The following is a 27,002-nucleotide window of genomic DNA, read 5'->3' as shown; positions in this document are numbered from 1 at the left end:
GAGGTTTTACTCTTACAGTATGTCTCCTATAGTCTCATTCTTTGCTTCTGCAAAACAGTACGACAGACCTGCACAAGATTCATAACTTTGATAATGTGTTACATTTTATGGTCAGGGATCATTTTCGGAGAATGTTCGAGGAATCATTTTTGAAAGAAAATTTCCCATATTCGCTGTCAGATTAGATGAGTGATATCCACACAGTATGCTTATTCCGGTGTTACTGTAGTTGTACTGGGCAATGACAAACCTTACGATTCTGAATATCATATTTGTCATCTGTCTGACAGTCAGTTAACTCGTTCTCTTCTCTTCTCTTCTCTTCTCTTCTCTTCTCTTCTCTTCTCTTCTCTTCTCTTCTCTTCTCTTCTCTTCTCTTCTCTTCTCTTCTCTTCTCTTCTCTTCTCTTCTCTTCTCTTCTCTTCTCTTCTCTCAGTAATTATGATGACGGGGCTATCACTCCTGTGTCTGCTCCTCTTGTCGAGAGTCACTGTACAAGGGTCATCAGCCTGCCCCTCTACTTGTTCCTGCAACGGAGGTCAAGTGGACTGCAGCCGTAGGAGTCTGACCAGCTCCTCGCTCCCCACCCATTTCCCACCTGGCACGACGGAGCTCCACCTCCACAACAACCTGCTGACCACCCTCCCTAATGGTCTGTTGGATGGCCTCACCTCTTTACGCTCCATCTCTCTCCATGGCAACCCGTGGGCGTGTGACTGCGGGGTGCTGTACCTGCGTGCCCTGCTGCTCCGCCAGCCTCATGGCCACCACACATCACACAGCAACGTCAACTGCAGTTCCCCCCCTGGACTGAGAGGGAGGCTGGTGGTCTACTTAACTGAGGCGGAGATTCAGGAGACCTGTCACTACTGGTACTGTGACCTGGCACTGGCCTCGCAGGTGTGCCTGTTTGTGTTCGTGGCGGTGCAGGCGGCATTGCTGGTGGGCGTCATTGTGTTCCTGAGGAGGTTCGAGAGGATGTCCAGGGCCGCGAGGAGAACCACAGAGGAAAGCTTTATTTCTGGGGAGAACCTGATGGATACAGAATACGAGCCCTTGAAGGACAGCAGCATCTGAGAAAGAGTTGTCTGATGGGAAGGAAATAATACAGTTTTATGTTTTCATTTGCACAATGGACGGCAAATATCTTTGTTTAAATGTTTTTTCAAGCTTAAAAGACCCTAAAGGTGATGTCTTCACACCTGTTTGTAATGTATAAAGACAGAACAAGAAATGAGACAGTATTTTGTTATTTATTATAGAGAATAATTATGAATATATAGGCTATTTGAAGTACAGTACCATGTTTAATAGTTAATTAGGTCCACATAATATTGTTGACCCAAATTGTGCAGAACTGTATTGTCCTTTTATACATAACACAAACTGTTATATTGTGACTTTTTGTTTTGTGTCTTTTGTACTGCAAAATGTTTATGTATTAAAGAGATGCAAATGAAATGATTGACCATGATTTCTTCCTTTTTTTCTAAACTTTTTTGGGGGACAGTACCAACTATGGTTCATATACACTTGACATACTACACAATGACACACATGATCCTTTTCTTATGTATTTATGAATAATAAAACATTTCTCCAACTGAAAACAATACATAGATGGCATTGTACATTGCAAAAGGACTATATCTATATTTGAAGTTTGAAGTATGATATTTGGGCTAAATGCCTACATTTAAAATTAAAGATCCAATATACTGATAGCCTATAATGTTCAGTCACTGTCTCTGGACTGTCTTAATTTGAAATTAGGTGGATTATTTTGGCCTTCACAACAGATTACACAAAGTGATTACCCTACTATTGAGAAACTGTAAGAAATACAACTCCCCTTTCAAGCGTGGGCTATGACTATGGCTCAGCTGATTACTGCAGTAATCAGCTGAGGGATAAAACACAAAAGGATAAAACACAAACTTTACTTACTTGGTAGCAGCCCCTGCAGAGACATAACATAGGCCTACAGAATACAGAAAAAGATCAAATAAATACATGCATACAATTTCAATGTACAAGACAAGTAAAAGAACAAAATAGGTCCTGACCGTAAATGGAAGCTGAACTCAACAATAGATGTTTGGGTCCAGCTCCTATTCAGACAGTTCTTTATGGGGGACCTGAAGTTAAATAGGACCACAATGGAAACAAGTCCCCAGGACCTTTTTGTGTTATCCTTTTAGCCTTAATGTCTTACGGTACCACGTGGTGTTTGCATTTCTGACTAATAAAGTATCCAATCAATCAAACAAACAAATTGAGCTAATCGACTTGGCTTATTGTTATATTTTCTTTCTTTTTTCTTTTCCTTATTAGTTTTTTTTTTTGTTCGTTCTCATTTTGGGCATTTTTTAATATGTCATAGCCTATGTATGTAATATCACATTCTAGGGCTATTGTTATTGTTGCATATTATCTTTTGCTTAAAAAGCAGACAAGCTGCTTTTCAACCTAAACTATGCAAATGTACCATTCAGAATTTGTAGTTGTTAAGAATAGTAGCATTTAGGGTATTTGTTCTAGTCCACTAGCGGAACCTTTCTTTGACAGAGCGTGTTGAACACGGACATTTTAACACCCTGGACCAATTTTGTTTACACGTGAGATTTGTCAATGTGCCACAATTTACACTGTAAAATGGCACAAAAGATCCGAAGATAATACACTTATTTGGAAAATCAAACTATAAAGGTTAGTAGCGAATACTATATGATGTTAACACGGCGTGATTGCTTATTTCTTGTTTTATGTGGGATTGCAAATAACACGTGTTGTCAACTTGGCTTGCTATCGTCATTAGTTTAGTGTGTGATAGTTATCCACAATGTGGCATGTGATTGTATTCGTATCTATAACTGCTTAGACTTAAAAGCACATACTATTCCGCTGATCATTTCACAGGCTTGGCTTCTGGAGGAGATGGGGAGACTGAGGAAGAATCACAACTGGAAAGGGAGACTGCAAAGACAGGGAGACGCTCAACCGACAGAGACTGTGAAGACAGACGTGGTGGTCGAATTAGAAGGTAAATGAGAATCTACCTGTTTTAAAAAAAATAAAGAAGAATCTATGTTACCAATATCAGTACTGTAGAGCAGTGGTTCTGAACCTGTGGGTCGGGGAGCCCCCACATGATTTTGGGGGGTCCCCAGATGTCAGTGAAGTGACAATTTTAGGACTTTTAAGACCATTATTCTGTGTTAAAAGTAATTAGCAAACAATACTATAAGAACTGGTCAAACATTAGCCAAATTGTCAAATAATAAGAGAGTCAACATTTTTGAAAATATTTTCACAAAGTTTATCTGTGGAACTGAGTCAGTCAACTCCTACAATTCCAATTGCTTGTCAGGGTGGGGGGGTCCCCTCCCAGTTCAAATGTGATTATTTGGGGGGGTCACGGCCTGAAAAGGTTGAGAACCACTGCTGTAGAGTACTGATGGACACAGGATGATGGATCAAAAGCCTGTCATCCTGTTGAGAAGAAGAGGAATGCACTGCGCCTCAGCCAAAACAAGGCAGATACAGACCGATACGGGTCAGAACCTAGTGACTGACGTTCCGATGTCTACGACTAGCAGCAAGCAACTTAGATGCTATAATACTATTTTGGCATCTAAGTTGCAATACCAACCCTTGACAGCCTTATATTAAACAACGTTAAACTCACCAAGATTGCAGCTGTACGGAAAGCTTGGGTTATCCTCTTTGTATCTGTCATGTCTTTGTTTCATAAAAATGTTATGACCTACTTTCTGTCAATAAATTCCGTGCAGGTTTTATTTTTTTTAATGTTTGGAAGAACTCGTTGGAAATCACTCAACGGTCATTCGTACCACCTGTTTCGAAATTTCACATAATGCAGGAGGCAGCAGGATGTTGCGTTATTAAAAACGAGTTGCTTTCAGCTCGAACACTCTAATTTATTGACTGAAAGTAGCTCATAGCATGTCTACGGTGGATTTCTATGACACAAAAACTTGACAGATAAAAAGAGGTTAAGGATAACCCAAGATTTCCGTACAGCTGCAATATTGGTGAGTTTAATGTCGTTTAATACAATCAGACTTTTTGGTTTCAATGAATGGGCTGTCAAGGGTTGGTATTGCAACTAAAATGTCCGAGCTGCTCCAATGTCCTCTCCTCCTTCACTCCTGTCATCCTGTGTTGAGCCCTGTGCTTGTCGTAAGGAGAGCTGCTAGTTTAGAGCTAACGTTTGCGTCATGTTTTTGGTTGACTATTCAACTTAATTACTTAATGTTGGCTTTTATTGGACTTTAAGTGCAATTGATGTCAGTACGTCGGGGCCTGTGGGCTGAGCCCCGCTGTTCGTGAAACACAGAGCAGTGGAAAGGAGAGAAAATAGCGTGACTAAATGACAGCAACGCAGTAACGACTCTGAAATTAAACACCAGGTGCACATAAATTGGATAAATAACAAACATTAGGTTTCTTTAATTACAAAGCACTGTCTAGATCTGCTCTATAAGAAAAGTGCCCTTAACTTGTGTTGTAATTTGGTGCTATATAAAATAAAATGTACTTATATTTCGGGGGTATGGGAAGCACTGCTTCTGAGGTTACAGATTTATTTATCAAATAGGATCTTTAGGACTAACTGTCTTACTGTCCACACTGTTATTTGACATTGTCAACCTATCTGCATTGGTTGCTGTGGTAATGACATAGGTGTGATCAATGCTTAACTTATACTTTGTCGACGCCATTGTACAATGAAGTATAAATCAGACTTTAGTGTTTGAGTGTCCAGATTGAGAAATCTTATTTAGAAATCAGATGTGAATGACATTTCATACCACCTAGGCTTGGAATGTGGTTCAAATCTGATTAATTAAAATCAGTTTTCCATGAGGTTTAAAAAAAAAAAAAATTCTGAACCTAGCCTACTGTACGTGTTCCTCTCAACAGATGGAGACAAAATTAAAGGTGTGGATGCCAGCAATGTCCTGGTTCTCCCGGCCACCAAAGCCAAAAAGACCAAAGGTGTAGAGACACCTGTCTCAAAGAAACGGCCTCTCACCAATAAGCAGAAAAAACAGCTGCAGAAGGTCCTGGAGGTCAAGGAGAAGAAAGCTCATGTAAGTGGCACTCAGAAAACGATTAATTTTGAGCTAATCATCATCTGTTTTTATGTCAAAAGCATCCTAACATCATCTTCTCCTCTGTCCACTTCAGAGAGCAGATATATTGACTAAGCTGGCTGAGGTACAGCTTCCAGAGTCTGAACTGAAGTTGCTCTACACCACTTCTAAACTGGGCACAGGAGACAAGCTTTACCAGAGTAAAACGTAGGTTTACACATGTACACACACCTAACGTAAAGGCTGAGCTACATGCAGATTGTCCCAGAAACATTATGATCAGCGAGTGTGTTTGTGTATCTGCTGCAGCAATTCTCACAATTTGTTTATTGCTAGGAAACCTGATGAAGTGGATGACGGAGGGTCTGGGCCAAAGATCAGCAGCCTGAGCGGAGCTAACAGGAAACGAAAATGGGAAGAAGCGGAAGAAGAAGAACAGAAGGGAGAAGAGAGTAGTGACCTGGACTCATCCTCTGATGATGACGGTGACGGCAATGATGGAGGACAGGAGTCTACAGAGGCCTGTGAATCTAAGGAAGCTCTTTCCTCTTGTCAGGAGACAGAGGACAAGCTGGATGGGGTGGAAGAGGAACGGGTGGTGGTAAACGATTCACTGAAGGAGGAGAAGAAGGAGGTTTCTGACCAACTCCAAGTCCCAAGCAAAATGCCATGCCAGCCTGCAGTGTTCATTCCAGTTTATAGGCTGCCAGAAATACAGGTACAGTATGTGCTTTTCTTTTTATTTCATCTGCACATGTGTCGGTGTGTTTGTCTCTGTCTGTCTGTCTGAGATTTTGGAGAGTCCTAGCTTCACAGGTGTTTTGGCCGATATTTTATGAAAAAGTACAAAATCAATTCTAATCAATTTGAAAAAGATTTGATTCAATATTCTATTTGAGAACATTTAATTTAAAATCAAACAAAAACTAGAAAACAAGTAAAAAGATCTTAGCTGAGTAGATAGCTTGTAGATCTGCTATTTTTGAAAACTACACTTTGGCTGCTTAATTGCCGAGACATCAAAAGGGCGGATATATCGGTCTAACTCTGCTCTCATAGTTACATTAACACTGAGATTGTGTGTGTTTATCTCTGTACATGTGTATGTGTTGTAGGAAGCACGTTTGAAGCTGCCCGTGCTCGGAGAAGAGCAGGTTATCATGGAGGCGGTCAGGGAGAACCCAAGTATCATACTCTGTGGAGAGACGGGAAGTGGAAAGACCACCCAGGTTCCCCAGTTCCTGTACGAGGCTGGTTACGCCAGGTAAAAAAAACGTTTTACACCCTTTTCCTTTAACAACCTCTTTGAATGTTTTTTTCTGGGGGGGTGGGCAGGTGGCATTTTTAAGCCTTTACTCGACAGCGATAGTGAAGATAGAGACAGGAAATGTGGAGAGTAGGGGTGACATTCAGCAATAGGTCCTTCCTCCTGGGACTGAACCAGGTCCAGCACTGATCAGGCCAATTCACCCATGTGTTACAGTATGTCCTTGCCTCTAACCACTTGCTTATTGGGTCTCATCAGCAACCTAAAATGTTACTATGGCTTTGGTTTCTTTCCTCCAGAAAGCTTGCAGGTTGAGTTCATTCATGTGCTCTGTCTGTCTCTCCCTCCCTCTCTCCAGTGCCAGTGGGATTATAGGTGTCACAGAGCCACGGAGAGTGGCAGCTGTCAGCATGTCCCACCGAGTGGCCAAAGAGATGAACCTGCCCCCACAGTAGGAAAATCACTGTATTTTGTATATTTTCAATAACCACATTTCTTGTGTTGATGCGTCTTCTCAGAGACGTGATTTGAGAAAGGAAGTAGTCATATTGAACTATTCATTTTATTGTCTGTATATTAAATACACTGGGGTATCCCTATCCTTCAGGGTGGTGTCGTACCAGATTCGATATGAGGGGAACGTGACAAGTGACACCAAGATCAAGTTCATGACTGATGGTGTCCTATTGAAGGAGATTCAGAAGGTAGCTCACTCATTTCCCCTCGCTGTCTACACATACATGATCTCTGTCTCTTTGTCTACTTAACACGGTCACATTGTCTTGTCCCGTAGGATTTCCTGCTCCAGAAGTACAGTGTGATAATAATAGATGAAGCTCATGAAAGGAGCGTGTACACTGACATCCTCATTGGCCTGCTGTCTCGTATCGTCCCACTCAGGAATAAGGCAAGCAACTGTCCCGTTGTCTAGTAATTGGATGTGACAAGTTTGTGCTTAGATCAGTAAATCTGTATTTAAAATCAAATGGTGTGACATATACACTGTACTAAAGCTCGACCAATGCTAGATTTTTGGGTCCGATCCCAATTTGTGAGAGTAGACCATTGATTACTGATGTTTTGACCGATATTTTGTGCAACATCTAACCAATTTCATTTGAGAAAAATATGTATTTTAGAGAACATTTAACTTATAAACAAACAAATGAATAAAAAGAAACACAAATAACATTTTGTTAGATAAAAAAGAAACAAAAACTTTATTTGATCACTGAAGCCCTATTCAAATGTTTGCCTATATTGACATAGGCAAAATAGGGACGCCAGGTTGAACGAAAACGAAGGTGAAAACGAAAATAACTGCAGATGCTGATGTTGTCAAAAAAGTCAAATAATGACTGATATATTGGCCAGACCTTCAGTATATACCGTATATCAATCGGTCTGGCTCTACAGAGTATATCCTCAGTCTTCTACTAAGCCTTAAGGTAACTTTTCACATGAATACTAAGTCGTTTAGGACGGTGACACTGCGATCCATAGTGACTTATAATAAGTAGTATGCTCATCGTGGTTATTCTCTCACAGGACAGGATTGTTACACACTAGCTAATAGGGGGGATTGAACCTGTGACACATTTCCATTATATTATAACCACTACCCTACCACACTGCCCTTTCGTTAATCTACTGTTCTTGTAATATCCCACATTTCTCTTCATCTATTTTTAAAGCCCATTGGAGGTGATTAGAAAATAACAATCAAAATGGAGCCACAAGGCATATTCGTAGAGATGATGAATAATAATTCTCCCCAAGAGAGGGTGATATCAAATTTGAGGTCAAAATCGACGAGTTACTCTCCTTTGATCTACGGTTCCTTGTGCCACACAGAGAGGTATGCCCATGAAGCTGATCATCATGTCGGCCACCCTGCGCGTGGAAGATTTCACGGAAAACGGGAAGCTGTTTAAGACACCTCCGCCCATCATCAAAGTGGAGGCCCGCCAGTTCCCTGTCAGCATCCACTTTAACAAACGCACCCCGCTAGAGGACTACACCGGAGAGGTCTTCCAAAAGACCTGCAAAATCCACCGCATGCTGCCACCAGGTACACATCCAGACAGTCTCTTAGACATTCAGAAACAAAGGTTTTTGGCAAAGTCTCGGGCCCAAATTAAGTTGCTTGTAATAGGAATACTTTATCCACATTAATCCTAGCGTCCCTATTCTGGGGCAAACATTTGGGGGTTATTTTTGGCGAAGAGATTTGGTGCGTATAGACCCCTGGGGGGACCCCTGAGGTGTCAGTGAAGTATATAGGGATTGAGTGATTAATTCTGTTCAAACAGAATAGTATTTTGCAACCACAGTATTAGTGACCATATTTAGCTGACATTTCACAATATGCATGTTATCCTTTTCACGTAATAGTCGTTTTGGGTTACTTTACATAACAGTATAAAGTTTATAGACATGTTTTTTTCCTTATTACTAAAGCATGCACTTGTATGTTCTTTAGGTGGCATCCTGGTGTTTCTGACTGGCCAGGCGGAGGTCCACACTGTGTGTCGAAGACTGAGGCAAGCTTTCCCTTTCAGGAAGGGGAACACAGCCACGGGTGAGGACCTCAAGCACGCTTAGGCTTTGTTCAGGCTTTAGATTTTAACCGCATTTCAAACCACCTAATTCACAAAAATCAGTTTCCATGTTTTTTTGCTGTTCAGACAAAAATAATCTGCAAATACCTCTGAACAGCATGACAGTTGTCTGTTTCTTACCAGGTGAAGAAGAGGAGGTAAACGCCTCAGACGAGATGAGGAAGTTTAAGAAGTCCAAACGAAAACAGACCGTTGTACGTCAAAGACCCCTAAGACCTACAGTCATTCTCACTCTCCATTATACCCTCTTCTGCTAGAAGACAAATCTATTTTCCACAGTATGAAATCATATTGTATCTATGAGTGTTTATGTGTGAGGGGTTTCTTAGAGTGTTTTCTGCGCTGTGTCTTCAGTCTCTGCCCCGTATTGACCTGGACAACTACTCCGCCTTACCGGTGGACGAGGGGGACGAGGACAGGCAGGCTGGGATAGGAGACGAGGACTACGGGGACTCCGACCTGGACATGGAAGACGATCCCGACGACACGAGTAAGACAGACCGCTGATTTTCTCAGATCCAACATGACCAGTTTTAAATGACTGCATATTATTAATGATGGTGATGATGTTTTGCAGAGGTGAAGGCAGACCCGTCCATTCCTCTCTATGTCCTCCCACTTTACTCTCTGTTGGCCCCGGAGCAGCAGGCTAAGGTGAGATAATTGAAACTTTGTCTGATATGAATGCTGTCATGATTAAGACTTTGAAGAACTTTGTTGCGAGGTGTGCAGTTTGTGAACGAAGCCACAGAAATTATAGTGCGGTGATCAGTGGTGAAAACACCGATATTCACCAACATTCAGACGGCATCATTGACGATTAAGCCGCTTGCGAGCATGCCGACTAGCATGCAGACTAGTATGGTGCTGGTGTACATCTCCTTTGGCCAAATGGATATAGAAATCTTCATAAATACTTTTACTACTTTTACTACTACATATACAAATTTCATAAACTAGTGCATCTGTAGACCACTCTAGTGCATCTGTAGACCACTGTAGTGCATCTGTAGACCACTGTAGTGCATCTGTAGACCACTCTAGTGCATCTGTAGACCACTCTAGTGCATCTGTAGACCACTGTAGTGCATCTGTAGACCACTGTAGTGCATCTGTAGACCACTGTAGTGCATCTGTAGGCCACTGTAGTGCATCTGTAGACCACTGTAGTGCATCTGTAGACCACTGTAGTGCATCTGTAGACCACTGTAGTGCATCTGTAGACCACTCTAGTGCATCTGTAGGCCACTGTAGTGCATCTGTAGACCACACTAGTGCATCTGTAGACCACTCTAGTGCATCTGTAGACCACTCTAGTGCATCTGTAGACCACTGTAGTGCATCTGTAGACCACTCTAGTGCATCTGTAGGCCACTGTAGTGCATCTGTAGACCACTCTAGTGCATCTGTAGACCACTCTAGTGCATCTGTAGGCCACTGTAGTGCATCTGTAGACCACTGTAGTGCATCTGTAGACCACTGTAGTGCATCTGTAGACCACTGTAGTGCATCTGTAGACCACTGTAGTGCATCTGTAGACCACTGTAGTGCATCTGTAGACCACTGTAGTGCATCTGTAGGCCACTGTAGTGCATCTGTAGGCCACTGTAGTGCATCTGTAGACCACTCTAGTGCATCTGTAGACCACTCTAGTGCATCTGTAGACCACTCTAGTGCATCTGTAGACCACTCTAGTGCATCTGTAGACCACTGTAGTGCATCTGTAGGCCACTGTAGTGCATCTGTAGGCCACTGTAGTGCATCTGTAGACCACTCTAGTGCATCTGTAGACCACTCTAGTGCATCTGTAGACCACTGTAGTGCATCTGTAGGCCACTGTAGTGCATCTGTAGACCACTGTAGTGCATCTGTAGACCACTGTAGTGCATCTGTAGACCACTGTAGTGCATCTGTAGACCACTGTAGTGCATCTGTAGACCACTGTAGTGCATCTGTAGGCCACTGTAGTGCATCTGTAGACCACTGTAGTGCATCTGTAGACCACACTAGTGCATCTGTAGACCACTCTAGTGCATCTGTAGACATTACATTACATTACTGTCATTTAGCAGACGCTTTTATCCAAAGCGACTTACCACTCTAGTGCATCTGTAGACCACTGTAGTGCATCTGTAGACCACACTAGTGCATCTGTAGACCCCTGTAGTGCATCTGTAGACCACTGTAGTGCATCTGTAGACCACTGTAGTGCATCTGTAGACCACACTAGTGCATCTGTAGACCCCTGTAGTGCATATGTAGACCACTGTAGTGCATCTGTAGACCACTCTAGTGCATCTGTAGACCACACTAGTGCATATCTAGACCACTCTAGTGCATCTGTAGACCACTGTAGTGCATCTGTAGACCACTCTAGTGCATCTGTAGACCACTGTAGTGCATCTGTAGACCACACTAGTGCATCTGTAGACCACTATTGTGCATCTGTAGACCACTGTAGTGCATCTGTAGACCACTGTAGTGCATCTGTAGACCACTCTAGTGCATCTGTAGACCACTGTAGTGCATCTGTAGACCACTGTAGTGCATCTGTAGACCACTGTAGTGCATCTGTAGACCACTGTAGTGCATCTGTAGACCACTGTAGTGCATCTGTAGACCACTCTAGTGCATCTGTAGACCACTCTAGTGCATCTGTAGGCCACTGTAGTGCATCTGTAGACCACTGTAGTGCATCTGTAGGCCACTGTAGTGCATCTGTAGACCACTGTAGTGCATCTGTAGACCACTGTAGTGCATCTGTAGACCACACTAGTGCATATGTAGACCACTGTAGTGTATCTTTGGACCACTGTAGTGCATCTACCGAGTCTTCGCGGCGACCCCCCCCCACTGGGGCCCTCCCAGGCTCTGTAGACCACTGGACCAATGGTCTATAGATGCAGTACAGTGGTCTTTTGATGTAGTACAGTGGTCTATAGATGCAGTACAGTGGTCTAGATTAAGTACAGTGGTCTAATACAGCTACAGATAAAATACAGTGGTCTCATATAGCAATAGATGCAGCACAGTGGAATCTAGAGGCAGTACAGTGGTCTACATACAGTACTGTGGTCTCATACAGCTATAGATACAGTAAAGTGGTCTCGTTTTACAATAGGTTGAAATTACATATTTGTACCATGCAAAAAACGGCATGGTTCTTGCCCAAAACTGCATGAGATTGGCATACATTTGGCATGTCTGTACAGGGGAGGCTTGTAGGTATCCATGTAATCCATTTACATTCACATGATATATTGAGGTGACAGGTCAAGGGACCATTTGGAAAATGGTAATGGCCGAATCCTTTGGTATTTAGCCCCCTTCCCGACAAGGTAGCATGGCACCGTTGGTCGCATTGGAAACCTGAGGTTGTCTAGAATCAAATGGTAAATTGGGCTAAGTCTAAATTTGAGCACAGTCTCCGAAAGACAGTCTCGCCGCCGTTCCACTCAGCAATCCTGCAGGTCTCATAGGGGTAATAAAACATTGAAAAATAACACTTTGGACCGCTTTTTTTCTTGGGATCACCGAAATCCCTATATTAGAGGTCCTATGGATGCTAAAAATCCAAACTAGAAAATAAATAAGCAATCGCGCGTGGAGCCCTCCTAGGGCCTCTACTATGACTATGATTATTCAATTTTCTCAGATTTGAGGTATAGTGCAGACTATTGGCTACAGAAAGAGTAATTTTCAAGATACAAAGGTCATCTTGGGCTCAAACTGAAGCTTAGGGACAAGTTTTTGATAAACAATTGAGGCAGTGATATGCACCATAAAGTGCTGGAAAATAATCATCTTTGTTGTTATTTGTCAAGTGGACAGTATTTTTTTGTGTTTCTGGGGATGTTGTAGGTCATATCTAAAAATACAATGGTAGCAAGCACTAGAATCCTATTTTGCTACTTACCCCTATGTGTCAGGATACTCCATGGCGAATTTCATATGTGTAAGACAATTTATGTAATTTTAGTACATTTTATATTGCCATTAACATAATTTCGGCCCCAAAAAGGGGTTTTGGGGCCCCTGAGACTAAACGGCCCCGAGTTGGGGGTGGTCAGTATGAACTTGTGATGGCCCAAGGTATATGCTAACAGGAAATCATAGTGATTTTTTTTTAGCAGAGAACATCCTGAGGGCTGGGCCTGGCTCCCGGACTAAAAGGAGTTTCCTTTGGACCACAAGGTCATGGGTTCGATCCCGGGCACCGCCAACTCAGCGTATGAGTAGCACGGTTTGGGTGAGGAAAGTCGTGCAGTAAAGTACTGAGAGCTGATGGTACAGTAGGTGTGGCGCTCCACCTTAGCAATCCATCCCCCAGGGGTCTAGCGCATTGTAACGGGCACAGGCTCCCGCATGGTCGGCTGATACCGACAATAAGCCTCTCCCAACCTACATATGATAAAATATTCACACTCTTAAAGGAGTTTTAAAAAATTGTTATTTTGTATCAATTACACACCCCATGAAGCCTTGAATTCATGGAGATTGTTTAGTTTTTTCGCATTCCTGAGCCAAACATTTGCCGATTGCAGGCAGAGACTCAAAGAGTCTCCTACTGACCAAATTATTGCGACAAAAATAAAAAAAATCTCCATGAATTCAAGGCTTCATGGGGTGTGTAATTTATAGAAAATAAGTACTTTTTTGGGTGAACTACTCCTTTAACAAGTTTCATATTGGAATTTCCTATGTTTTGTTCTTTCGTGACATCATGTATGTCACTGTTGTCTGTATGTACTATGTCCATGGTATATCCCTGCTCTGTTATCAGTACAAAAATAAGCCGATAGTAGTTGTGATGCATCAAGGATCCAATGTTTTGTGTGTGTGTTTTGTCTGGTTCTTTTCTATAGGTGTTCAGCCCCCCACCACCAGGCACTAGACTCTGCGTGGTGGCTACCAATGTGGCGGAGACCTCTCTCACAATTCCAGGGATCAAGTATGTGGTTGACTGTGGTCGAGTGAAGAAGCGTTACTACGATCGCGTGACTGGGGTGTCCTCTTTCAAGATCTCCTGGACCTCCCAGGCCTCAGCCAATCAGAGAGCCGGCAGAGCTGGCCGAACAGAACCGGGGCACTGCTACAGGTCCGAAAGTGCAAACACTTTAGCTGCTAGTTTGAGGACGGGAAGTACCCAGCGTAACTCCCCAGCACAGTGTTTCCTCTAAAGCTTGAATTACTTGGTTGCACATCGTGTCGTGCACTGAAAATAGCCGATCTACAAGCTCACAAAACCTCACTTTTCTTTATGCCTAGTACGCTTTTAGTCCATTAGAGGCATCTGCATCGATTCCACTGTTATTAATTGTACTGACGAAAAACATCAAGGTGTACTGACTTCAAACTAGACGCCTTTGTATCTATTGTTACATAGTCATTCTCACCTTCAGGTATTGGGATTTGTTACTTTGTTGTATTAATAATTCCTATACTGTTTCATTAGGTTATACTCGTCTGCAGTGTTTGGTGACTTCAGTCCGTTCTCAGAAGCGGAGATAACTCGCAGACCAGTGGAGGACCTGGTGTTGCAGATGAAGGACCTGAATATAGACAAAGTCAGTAAACCCCCCACCCAGACCTGAACATGCATATGTTTCTGAAAGACATCCCCATGCTGTGTTTTCACAGAAGTGTGTTAATACAATCTTTTCAGGTGGTGAATTTTCCCTTCCCCACGCCTCCCTCTGCAGAGGCCTTGGTCGCAGCGGAGCAATTACTGATCTCTCTGGGAGCTCTTACAGAACCGCCTCGCACTGGGAGGTAACTCTCTTAACCCATTTTGGGTGGGAACCCCCATTTGTAGCTATACCTTTCAGGACGTGAAGTTCGGGAACCCCTTTTGGGGTTCCTGTTGCTATGTACAGTATACAGCAACATACATTTGTTGTATTTTTGAATAAATATATGAAGTTTTTCAGAACACTTATTATGACTTAAAGGTAGGGTAAGTGATTTGCAATTATTCAAATAATTGCAAAATGGGTCTATGTTCTGATAGTGCTCGTTACTATAGAATGTCCTGTCCATATAAGGAGTCTCCATGTCTCTCCAGCTCTTTATAAAACAGAAAATGCATTTTCGTTTCAGTTTCAGTTTAATTTCCAATTTTATCCAATCAGGATAGAGAACTCAATCAGGATATAGATTAAACAAGTGAAATTTGAAGTGATGACACTAAGAAATGAGCAGGCAAAATTTGAACAGGAACACTATAAAAATGAAGCTTAAAAATGGGTACTTTCTCCTGATTGGCTGAGATTTTGACACCTACCAGAAAATGTATTTTCTGTTTATTAAAGAGCTGGAGAGACGGGGAGACTCCTGTTACTGAACAAACACTCTATAGCAATGATTACTATCAGAATATAGTGCTTTAACCTTTTATCAAAATACTTTTTGTTTTAACCCAAAAATATCACTTACCCTACCTTTAACTATTAACTATTACAAAGTGAATTATAGTCCAGTCTATAAAGTAGCCATACAATGTCCTTGAGACCACAGATGGTGGATTTTGATGAGAAATGGAACAAGCTACAAACAACAATCAAGGCAGTTCTGATGCTTGATTTAGAAGGAGTTTTTAGAATCGGCCTCAGGTCTAAATGGGTTAAGCTTGTGTACTGAGTTGTGCACCAAAAATAGCATATCCACAAGCTCACAATACATTGCAGTGCAACACTGTGAGCACTGTGAGCTTGTAGATCAGCTATTTTTGGTGCGTGACACTGGCACGCAGCTAAGCATTAATCACCCTAACTGTTACACTGTCCCATACTGACTCTCTTTGCCTCGCACTCATCTCTCGCTGTCTTTTATCTTTCCCCCTCTTCCTTGCCCTTTTCTCCTTCCCTAATCTTTCCCCTAGCTTAATTGGCCTATTTACTCTATATACTCAATGACAATGCTTCTGTTTACTCTTTTGTGACGAGATAATCGATCCATAGACTGACTGATCAATGCCTAACCGGTCTTTATTTATAGTGTGAAAGAGATGGAGCGAGCGAGGCTGTGCTGTCCCATCACGCCCCTGGGCAGGGCAATGGCTTCGTTCCCTGTGTCACCGCGCTATGCCAAGATGCTAGCACTAGGGAAGCAACAGGATTGCCTGCCCTTTGTTATCGCTGTGGTAGCAGCCATGACTGTCCGGGAGCTCTTTGAAGACCTTGACAGGTGGGCTGCATAATCTTTACGAAAAATCATAATACTGATTTACGTTTAACCATGTAATCCCTATTTTATACTAAGAATTTTGAAAACACATTGTGAACTTGTGGAATGGCCATTTTTGCGGGGCCAAGGGTTACGGGCCATGGGTAGGCAACCTTGCCTACTTTTTGGTGCGGTTAATGTAAACTGCTTAAACTTTTCTACATTATTTCTTCTCTATGCTCAAAACCTTTATTTGCACCAGAATCCCCTGTCGATTCAGAAGCTTTCTCAGACATTTGAATTGACTCCGATATATGTGTGACTATTATGAAGACCTGTCCTGCGTTGTAATTTCAATGTGAATAGTCATGCTTTAAACTACTAACTAATTTTCCTCCCTTCTCAGACCTGCAGGATCTGAGGATGAGAATTCCACACTGGCCCAGCGTAGAGCTCGCCTGAGCCAGATGAGGAGGCTGTGGGCTGGACAGGGAGCTTCTCTCCTCCTGGGGGACCTCATGGTCATGCTGGGTAAGGTTACTCATAATGTGTTATGATTTAACCGTGTATGTGTAGACCTCTACTTGTTTACCATTAGAGGTTGTTGGCATAATTATGGTATTGTTATGTCAGGGTATATATAGTATGTTGTATGTGTATATCTAAATATGTATGTATGCAACTGTAGGTGCAGTTGGTGCGTGTGAGTTTGCTGGCTGCAAACCAGAGTTCTGTGAGGAAAATGGCCTAAGGTATAAAGCCATGGTTGAAATCAGGCGGCTTAGAGGGCAACTGACCAATGCAGGTAGGCGTACACACACACACACACACACACACACACACACACACACACACACACACACACACACACACACACACACACACACACACACACACACACTTACAGATAACCAATATAACACATGCGACAAATAAGCATTCATATTTTATGTTTGTAGTGAATGCAGTATGTCCAGAGGTGGGAGTGTTTGTGGATCCCAAGATGACTCCGCCCACAGCGAGCCAGGTGGTCTGCTTGCGTCAGATTGTGCTGGCCGGACTGGGAGACCATCTTGCCCGGCGGGTACAGGCCGAAGAGATTCTAGACCCAAAATGGAAGAACGGATACAAGGCAAGTTACATCGGGGGATAATATTTTGCTCAGAAAACTGTAGTTGTTTATTTCCCTCTTAAACATGTTTTCTTTTATTAAAATCTCTCTTTAGACACCTCTTTTGGATGAGCCAGTGTTCATTCACCCCAGCTCCGCTTTGTTCAAAACCCTGCCTGAGTTTGTGGTTTACCAAGAGGTCTTGGAGACCACAAAGATGTACATGAGAGGTAAAGTACACCTCCGGTGCGTTAATCAAATCACATTAACAAGGACAGTAGTAACCACAATGGAGACGCTGTGCTAGGGCTGGACGATAGGACTTCAAATCAGTATCACGATCATTTCAAACTTTTGCCTCGATTACGGTTAATGAACGATAATAACGAAAAATTTAAAATAGCAGATCTACAAGCTCATAATGCGTTGTGCGCTTGTAGATCGGCTATTTTTACTATTATTGCAAGCCACCATTGTGCAACAAAGTATAATACAGGGTTAAGTGGTTAATCAGACTAATCGATTTAGTCAGAAAAAAAAGAACTTGCTTCTCAATTATTCGATCATAAGTCGGTTATTGGTTGGTTAATATCGGTTTCAATATATTTTCGGTTAATTGCCCAACCTGTGCCCGTTTCCTGCTGTCTCTCTCAGGTGTGTCTGCAATAGAAGCAGAGTGGGTCCCTCAGCTCCTGCCCCAGTACTGCCACTTCGGCCCTCCACAGGAGACCCCGCCTCCGTGGCTCTGTTCCTCCACAGGCGCTATCAAATGTCACCGTCAAAGCACCTTTTGTAAGTGTCACTGGCTGAATGGATGAATAGGCAAAATTTGAGTAGAGTTGTTTTTAAACGCAGCTGAACATATTATGTGAAGAGACCTGTGGCTTTTTAGTAGGATGGTACGTTGTTGGAAAAACAAAAGGACCTGGAAAAACTTTTATGATGCACATTTTTGAATGAATTTGAATGGAAGACTGTACACACTGCCTGTAAAGTGTCCTCTCGCTTCAATCTATCCTGTGTAGTCCGTGTGAGTTGGCAGCTACCTGCAGTGGAGATGGATTACCCAGATGGCTTGGAACGCTACAAGCTGTTTGCAAAGTTCCTGCTTGAGGGACAGGTACTCTTTCAAAACCTGATATTCCAAATCTTTGATGTGACATGGTAATTGTATGTGATTTATATTGTATATCCCATGTCAATTTTGCAGGTATGTCTTAATTTGAAGAAACACAGTGCCCACCTACTCTCGAACCCCTCCATCATGTTGAAGACATGGGCAAAGTAAGTTATGTGTCCCTTAACATGTGTTAACCCATTAAGACCTGGAACTATGTCATTTAGATTTGAGCTAAAAAAGCATTATTTTACACTTTGGGCTATTCAAAAATAGCAGATATACAAGCTCATTGCCGCGCTACGAGCTTGTAGATCTGCTATTTTTGAAAAATCGTGAAAATGTGTGCAAATCTTTGAATATATATATTTTTAAAGCGAACATTTTTAACTCAAATCGTTGCTTCTGGGGGGTCCCTGGAACTAAATATTTTGATGGGGGTCCGCTGCCAAATACATATAATTTTAGGGGTCCTTGACATGAGAAAGATTGAGCACCACTGATATAGAAACATACGTTTTTCAGAATACTGTTGAGATTTAGGAGACATGTATAATCGGCTTCAGGTCTCAATGTGTTAAAGAAAACATGCAAAATTGTTACACTCAGAGTTAAATAATAAATAAATGAACAGGATTTTACTGTATACATTCTCTTGCTGTTACGTTGCTTTCCCAGACTGCAGCCCAGGACACAGGCTTTACTAGGTGCCCTGGTTTCCCAGAAGGTTGACTGTAGAGATGCGCTGCTCTCCGCCTGGATAAAAAACGACAAATGTGAGCATTTGCAGTAAAAGTGTTTTATTTTATGTTTTTTATTAAGCTGTGCCTAACCTTTTTGTTTTGTGTGTGTGTGTGTGTGTGTGTGTGTCGTTCAGTCCTCCTGTCTGTATACTGCCAGTGGCTACCTGAAGCCATGCACCAGGAAGTGGCCAAAGGTTGGCCTCCTATATGAGGAAGTAAGACGAGAACATCGTATCTACAAAGAACATGGAAATAAAGAATGACTCACTACAGAGACTTCAGCGTAACCCTAGCCAATCTACAAGCTCACAACGCATCCTTATGTTCACCTATACATGCCCAAAATGGGGCAGCAGGGTGAAAGTGGTTAACAGACTCAAAAGTGTGCCTCTTTTTTAAAAGAGCAATTTTTTTTATCCCTGTTTTGTCTGACAGAAACAGACTTAAGTCATGTTTTAATATTGTTATCAAGATACTACAACCCTGTATGTCTGATTTGGTCTTCATAAGACTCGTATTAAAGGGTTTCTTTCAATGGCATTTGCTTGTATAAAATGGTTGGGTGATGACATGAAGATGTGAGCCCGTACAGCATCTGTATGAATGGACCTTGCATGTTTTATTATAATTAATAATACTCTAATCTAAGTATAATTATTAGGGCCAAACCGAGCCATGTAAAGCCAAACTGAACCACTGTCAGTCAGTCATGTCAGATGCATTATAGGTGACTGAAATCACAGACTGGCGACATAAACCCTCTACATTGTTGGACCCAGTCTTGTTTTATATATTTTTCTTAAATTTGAAAATGGAAGTGAATGGCGGTGGGACATATGGAGTCATATGTCATACGTAATAGATGACTGGCGTCATATAGACAGAGTGGCTCCTAGATGGCAAGCCGTCAAGAAGACGATCTGTGAGTGTGACAGTCTGTCTGGAGCTAATCTCGTAAACCATTGGACCTATCCCTCTAAATGTCTCATATTGTATACATTTTGTCTCCTTGGAACTTGAATTTTATACTGGAAGTCAATGGCGGTCTCACAGCTCCTGGCGGTGGGGAAATATTACCTCTTTGTTCTCTTCATTGTCTTTCAGTAATTTTCCCCCCCACAACGGGGTGTGACATTCACATTATGCTGCACCGATGTTCCTGTGACGTATTGATCATACGTCACTGCGGGTGGTGTAGGCTATAAGGCAAGGTGTGCTTCCCCAGGTCATTAGTAGGACTTGCGAGTAGAGGGAGAAAAGCAGGGAACAAGTTTAGGTTAAAACAGCAGCACTGACGCACTATAAGTGAATTATAGTCCAGTCTATAAAGTAGCCGTACAATGTCCTTGAGACCACGGATGGTGGATTTTGATGAGAAATGGAACAAGCTACAAACAACAATCAAGGCAGTTCTGATGCTCGATAATGTGGAGAGAGTTACATGGAATGACAGCATCCATGACATTTATGACTTGTGTGGTGCATACCCAGAGAAATTATACTCACAGACAAAGGTGTTTCTGAGGCATCACGTCCAGCAGTTGTCCATGAATGTTGTGGAATCAAATGAGAACACTTTACAGACGTACCTAAGGTACTGGGAAATTTATAGCAAGGGAGTTGACAATATAGACAGTTTATTCGGTTATATCAACACTCTGCACGAAGATCTTCTGCAAGAAGAAATTCACAAGTGTGAGGTCAGAGAGTTGGCATTAGACAATATAGATGAAGTTGATAGCATGAGTTGGCCACATGAGGACCGGCCAATTCGGATGCAGCTCAACGGAAACAAAAATAAAGAAATTCATTAATTCTACTACGTTGGTCAAGTAGTCACGCGCATGAGTGACCGTGGTAGACCTGGGCATCAGCTTCCAAAGCAATGTATTGCAAGCAACCTGGCCCTTCAAGAACTACCTTTGCCTTCCTTCAAGAACTAGTAGAGAATTTACAGATGTTTGAGTTCTAGAATCCGCACCAATCAATAGAAAGTTGACCTGGCTGCACCATGTCTGCGAATCCCTATCCAAGCTCTACCATGATGACAACATACCAAATGGTCATGCTGTTGGCTTTCAACAACAGCCGGTGGACTACAAGGAGCTGCATGACAGCACATACTGTAGATGAATGAGAAGGAGCTACACAAGACCGTGCTGTAGATGAATGAGAAGGAGCTACACAAGACTATCTGACCTTGTTTGACAGCACACCAATGCTCAACCACGACTCGCAAAAGGAGGAAATAGAGGCAGTGTCCACATTTTCATGCACGCTTCACCATTAAAAGGACAAGATTACGATGTTAATGCATAAATGAGGAGTGCCATAGATAGACTGGTACCTCAAAATATATTTAGAAGCTGCTATAGTGAGAATCATGAAGGCCTGCAGGGTGCGACACCCTCATCCAAGAGCTTATCAACCAACCGGTCCAAAGCCAGATTCAACCCCAGCATCAAGAATAAGGTGGACAGAGTGGAAGGTGATCAAGGTGATGGTATGAAGTTGATTTTATTTTATCTTTAAGACTGTGTGACTGTTCAGACGCAAGGTGAAGTCTATTTTATTTATTTTTAAAAATAAGATTGTGTGACTATTCAGACTCCGTCAGACTGGGTGGAGAGAGATGAATGTGGCCTGAAGACACTTTTGGTAAGGGTTGGTTGATGGAGGAGTAAGGAGAGAAGAGGGAGACACTGAAAGAGAAGGGAGAAGAGTGAGAAGACGGTGGAAGACTGAGGGGCTCATTGTGGATGAGAAGGAGGCTAAATGTGGAGTAATAATGGAGCTTCATGATGGCAACATAATTTGTCTCCAAATGCCTTATGGCAGTGGAAGGGGGGTCCCTTCTGAAAATATTTTGTGCCATGAAGGAACCAATATTTACGTTGTTAAAATGTTTCAGAAATATTCAAAATGTTTCACTTTCTTTGCAAGATTTTGTGTGTGTGTGTGTGTGTGTGTGTGTGTGAGTGTTTATGTTTATGTTTATGGCTGCAATCTGGATGAATGTGCGTGCGCGTGCGCGTGACGTACGATCTGCTTAGACTCAGTGGCCAATGGGGCGTCTCGGTCAACACGGTCCCCTATGTCGTCACTTCCTCCAGTCGGCTCATGCACTTCCGGGACGAAGCGGAAGACAACAACATTAGGAATTCTCGTACAGTTTATTTTCCAGAGAAACTGTCCAAGCTTTGTTTAGAGTATATTTGTATCGAAAACACTAACGTCACTGTGAACATGGTGAGTAAACACGCAAAGATATGTTGGTGACAGGTAATGACAAATTGTTCCCTGTTGCAGATCGTACTTGAACAGTTAGCAAACGGCTATTCAACAAAGCTGCCCCGTCATGATAATTCAGGCTAAACAAGACATAAAGGTATTCTGTAAAACGTCCGTGAGCGTTTTGCTCGTGCGGTCTGTTCTATGATTTTTGTCAGTGGTGGAAAGTAACTAAGTACATGTACTCAAAGTACTGTACTTAACGACTTAAGTAGAATTTTAAGGTATTTTGACCTTACTGGAGTATTTCCAATTTTCATTACTTTTTACTTCTACATCTCACGGGCACATATTGTACTTTTACCCCCCTACAATTATTTGTACACTTTAGTTACTAGTTCGTTTTTGTAGATTTTGATTATTATTACAAAACATGCATTAACCACTTCAGCCCCATTTAAACGTTGGCTATTTGAAAATAGCAGCTTGTAGATCGGCCATTTTCGAAAGATTGTTATACATTTTATACATATTATGATACCTTGTGAAACGGGACATTCTGCATAATGAGTACTTTTACTTTTGGTACTTTAAGTACATTTTAATGCCAGTAGTTTTGTACTTTTACTCAAGTAAATTTTGATTACCAGACTTTCACTAACTGTTTCTACATTGCAGTATTGATAGTTGGAAGTTTCCACCACTGTTTTTTGTTCACAGTTTTCCTTCAACATGTTCGACCACCCGATCCCACGGGCTTTCCAGAACCGCTTCTCCACCCAGTACCGCTGCTTCTCTGTGTCCATGCTGGCAGGTCCGAACGACCGCTCTGATGTGGAGAAAGGAGGAAAAAGTAATTGACTGAAGTACTGTACTGTACAAAACCAAATGGACCCATAGACCATAATCGTCCATTTGGTTACATTTGTACACTCTGAGTTGTTAATGATGGATGAGAAGGATTTACTGTGTAAACAGAACCTTCAATTAAATTGTATACATATAATCATATTATATTGTTCTGGCCAGAGTCAGAATTATTAATGTTTTTTTGTTTTACAGTTATAATGCCACCCTCTGCTCTTGATCAGCTCAGTAAGTACATTGTATTTAGCCACCTCCTGTACCATACTTAATGCAAAAGTCATTATATCTGTGTCTCACCGTTCTACTCTTCTTTGCCCCTACAGGCAGACTTAACATCACATATCCAATGTTGTTCAAATTAACCAACAAGAACTCGGACAGATTGACACACTGTGGTGTTCTGGAGTTTGTTGCAGATGAGGGGATCTGCTACCTACCACACTGGGTAAGAAATAACAGAAGTGACACAGCTTACAGTAGGTGTGGGTGAAATGGGTCATTTTGCTGTAAACTAATGTCACCGTTTCACCGAACCCATCATCACAATACTTGCACAGTATGTGAGCGGATAATAAACATCAAGGTTTTTGTGTGCACTTTTTCCATTATTATGTCCGACTGTCGCTTGTGTGAGCTCATATTTTTCATAATTAAAATGTGATGGATGTTCTGAACAAATAGAGCATTTGTTTTCATAATTTTGGGCAAGTTGTACATTATTTTATTTCTTTATTTAAAAGAAATAGCAGATCTACAACCTCGCAATGTGTCATGTTGACCTGTGTTTTGAACTGTAGATCAACAATCTTGTATACCTAGAGGGATTTACGTTGTTATGATACGGTTACTTGTTACATAGCATGCAATAAACATGTAGTTATGTTTATTTTTCCTTGCAGATGATGCAGAATCTCCTGCTGGAGGAAGGTGGTCTGGTCCAGGTAGAAAGTGTTAACCTCATGGTGGCCACGTACTCCAAATTCCAGCCACAGAGCCCAGACTTCCTGGACATTACAAACCCGAAAGCAGTGTATGAAATATTCAATATCACCTAATTCATGTTTTCTACCTTTCTACATTAATGTTTCAGACAATTAATTTAGTAACTTTTCAGCAGGATTAAAAAGCAGGAGTTATATTTAAAGTTTTGCAATTAAATTTAACTATCATTGTTATAAAAACATAATCCTCCCCAAATTATGAGCAGGATTTAACTGGTGTTATTTGTTCCAGGTTGGAAAACGCATTGCGAAACTTTGCCTGCCTGACAACAGGCGATGTCGTCGCAATCAACTACAACGAAAAGGTCATTTTAAAATCTATTGGATGTATTCCAGTTATGTAGTGCAGGTCCAATGTTGAATTATATTTGTATCTCTATCATAGCCTGTTCAGTTAAGAATAACAACTTTTTTCAGATCTATGAACTGCGGGTAATGGAGACCAAGCCAGATAAGGCCGTATCCATCATTGAGTGTGACATGAACGTAAGATTCACTATATACTGCTCATCACTGTCCATTAATAAATACAACACTACGAACAAATGCTGAATTCATAGGTGATTCTTTTACTTCGTGTATAGCTTTACATGGCTTTGTTGTCTCAAAGTCTTGAGTCTTACTGTTTCTCAGGTGGATTTTGATGCTCCACTGGGTTACAAAGAACCTGAATGGCCCCAGCACCGGCCCCAGCACCACGAGGAACCCACAGTAAGGACAAACCGGATTATTTGTCTAGGAAACAGTTGTATTAAAAGTACCTGAATGTGATTAGAATAGCTATGCTGCGGATGGTCTGAAATAACATTCACTCTTTTGACAGGAGGAAGAAGGAGATCCCAGCAGTTATGCAGACATGGATATTGGATTCAGAGTGCGTATATAGTTTTGTACAAATGTATTTTAGCAATGTTTTCTCTTCTGCTATTCCTGAAAAGCACTGATGTACATGAAAGAACAGTGTTGGTCAGACCTGGTTACATTTGTATACATTGCAAATTTTGTGTTTTTATCAATTATCATATGAATTAGCTGATGTTAGTGAAAATAAATGTATTTTTTTCTTTTCTTTTATTCTCAGGCTTTCGGTTGCTCTGGTAATCGGTTGGATGGCAAATTGAAGGGCATTGAGGCCAACCCTGCACCTATTGACCCAAGTGATATTAAAAGGTTAGACATTTCAACTGTACTGTTTCGTTTGTGAACATTTGTCACATAGTGGTATGGGAGTTAAGGAACTAGATTGCTGGGACTAGGTAACAAGACTAGGTAACGAGTAAGATATCTATGCTGCCGGGCAGAAACCAGCTATGTCCAAAATATTAACTTTTCAGGAAATGAAGGGGAAAAAAGCATGTTTTTAGAACAACATAATACTGCCTCATCAAAGTTGGTATGATGACTTTATACATTGTCAGATACTTTAATGTGTCCTTATATTATCATCACTTTACCCAAATACAGCTCAAGTGGAGTTGGGAGGTTTTTGACCATTAATGTGGAGAGTTTTTTTCCCCGTCTGACTTCGTCATTCTAATTAACCTATTATTAACTGTTAGAGGATCCAATGGAGTTAGGAGATTTTGTCAGAAGCGCTTTTTTAATACTTTTCATTGGTTCAATATTTGTAAAACCCACACACAGACGTAAATGGTGTTCAATAGCACTGATCTATAGAAAATAAATAAAAAGGTTTTTGCCTGACAGCGACGATATCTAGCATCTATTTTGGACTTTGCATCTTAAATATTATCTGGCATATTACCCACAGTTCTCTCATCTTTGTGTACTACAAATCTGTTAATATTGAGTCATTACACTTGTGATCTCTGCTCTAAATCAGCCTACTAACTTCTTTCACACAGAGGAATTCCTAACTATGACTACAAAGTGGGCAGGATCACCTTCATCAGAAACTCTAGGCCTCTGCCCAAGAAACTTCTAGATGATGTAAGTACTGAAATGCATATGAAGCAATTACATTTAGTGTTTTGTGTGCAGAATATGTCTACATTTATGTCATTGTTACTTTCAGGATGACCCTTTGAGCAGATTCATTGCCTTCTCCGGTGAAGGACAGTCACTACGCAAAAAGGGTAGAAAACCTTGAAGAATGAATCAGCAGAGGAGACTGGTTTACACAAGCTCACTATACAGTATCTGTCCTACATCCACTGTAACAAAAATAAACTAGCCTTTAAAGAGCTGGGATTATATTTTTCTGTCCCTTGGATGTTGCGGTTTTGCGATCCTGCTGGGATTATATTATACACTTAATTCTCCAAACATGTATAAAAGGACTGGGAAAGAACGCCAAGTGCAGCCAGCACTAACTCATAATTGGTAAGAATCCAGGGTCACTGGTTTGGTCCTGGCCAGAATAAATCTGCCTCCACCACAAATCTGTTAAACTTGATCTTTTTGTAGCTGAATTTATTTTCCAGTTTTGCACCTCAAACTAGTTGGTGATTTGTTTTTCTTATTCTCTCTAAAAGGGTAAATATTCAGTTAATTTGTGAATGGCTTTTACAATTGATAATCCTAATGCCCTTTCCTTGCTGAGTAATGATAGCCATGTTCTTTTGTTTTCTAAGTGAAGTGATGAAAAATCTTTGTTTGATGGCTTTTTTCAAGATTCAGGTCCTGATTGTTCTCCCAAGTCAGGAATATTGTTACAAAATTACCTTTGCTTGGTTTATTTATAGCTTAAATAAAGTGTTTTGATTTTAAATACGTGCATGTTTTTTCTTTCTTTCATTG

General features: G+C 41.5%; 3 protein-coding genes across 3 annotated transcripts in view; all 3 read left to right on the top strand.

Annotated features, from left to right (window-relative positions):
* The window catches only part of gp1bb (glycoprotein Ib platelet subunit beta), a 1,742-nt gene extending 303 nt beyond the window's left edge, over window positions 1–1,439 (top strand). The window contains exon 2 of the mRNA XM_080432735.1: window positions 437–1,439. Coding sequence (XP_080288861.1) covers window positions 442–1,077 — 636 coding nt within the window. The 5' untranslated portion in view covers window positions 437–441 and the 3' untranslated portion in view covers window positions 1,078–1,439. The remainder of the gene's footprint in view (window positions 1–436) is intronic.
* A 1,164-nt stretch (window positions 1,440–2,603) lies between these two features.
* Window positions 2,604–19,683, top strand: dhx37 (DEAH (Asp-Glu-Ala-His) box polypeptide 37). The gene is made up of 27 exons (XM_080432373.1): window positions 2,604–2,709; window positions 2,920–3,043; window positions 4,948–5,117; window positions 5,215–5,327; window positions 5,457–5,838; window positions 6,236–6,384; window positions 6,746–6,838; window positions 6,995–7,091; window positions 7,181–7,294; window positions 8,242–8,458; window positions 8,870–8,968; window positions 9,132–9,202; window positions 9,363–9,498; window positions 9,586–9,662; window positions 13,874–14,106; window positions 14,464–14,575; window positions 14,674–14,780; window positions 16,005–16,193; window positions 16,579–16,703; window positions 16,861–16,977; window positions 17,132–17,304; window positions 17,399–17,513; window positions 17,938–18,075; window positions 18,309–18,403; window positions 18,494–18,567; window positions 19,079–19,176; window positions 19,278–19,683. Exons 2-27 carry the CDS (start codon window positions 2,938–2,940, stop codon window positions 19,352–19,354), a joined length of 3,477 nt encoding a protein of 1,158 aa, XP_080288499.1. The 5' UTR covers window positions 2,604–2,709; window positions 2,920–2,937; the 3' UTR covers window positions 19,355–19,683.
* Window positions 19,684–22,263: 2,580 nt separating this feature from the next.
* On the top strand, window positions 22,264–26,973 carry ufd1l (ubiquitin recognition factor in ER associated degradation 1; the record flags this gene model as incomplete). Its single annotated transcript, XM_080432706.1, has 12 exons — window positions 22,264–22,392; window positions 23,095–23,227; window positions 23,437–23,469; window positions 23,565–23,686; window positions 24,141–24,271; window positions 24,475–24,547; window positions 24,660–24,728; window positions 24,876–24,953; window positions 25,066–25,116; window positions 25,324–25,412; window positions 26,108–26,192; window positions 26,278–26,973. 12 exons carry the CDS (start codon window positions 22,264–22,266, stop codon window positions 26,350–26,352), a joined length of 1,068 nt encoding a protein of 355 aa, XP_080288832.1. The 3' UTR covers window positions 26,353–26,973.
* Window positions 26,974–27,002: the final 29 nt, after the last annotated feature.

This window comes from Gymnoscopelus braueri, assembly GCF_963280865.1.
Source record: "Gymnoscopelus braueri genome assembly, chromosome: 7".
In the NCBI taxonomy this organism is placed as follows: Eukaryota; Metazoa; Chordata; class Actinopteri; order Myctophiformes; family Myctophidae; genus Gymnoscopelus; species Gymnoscopelus braueri.
The sequence above is the reverse complement of the archived record's forward strand: the minus strand, read 5'-3'. Positions and strand labels throughout refer to the sequence as shown.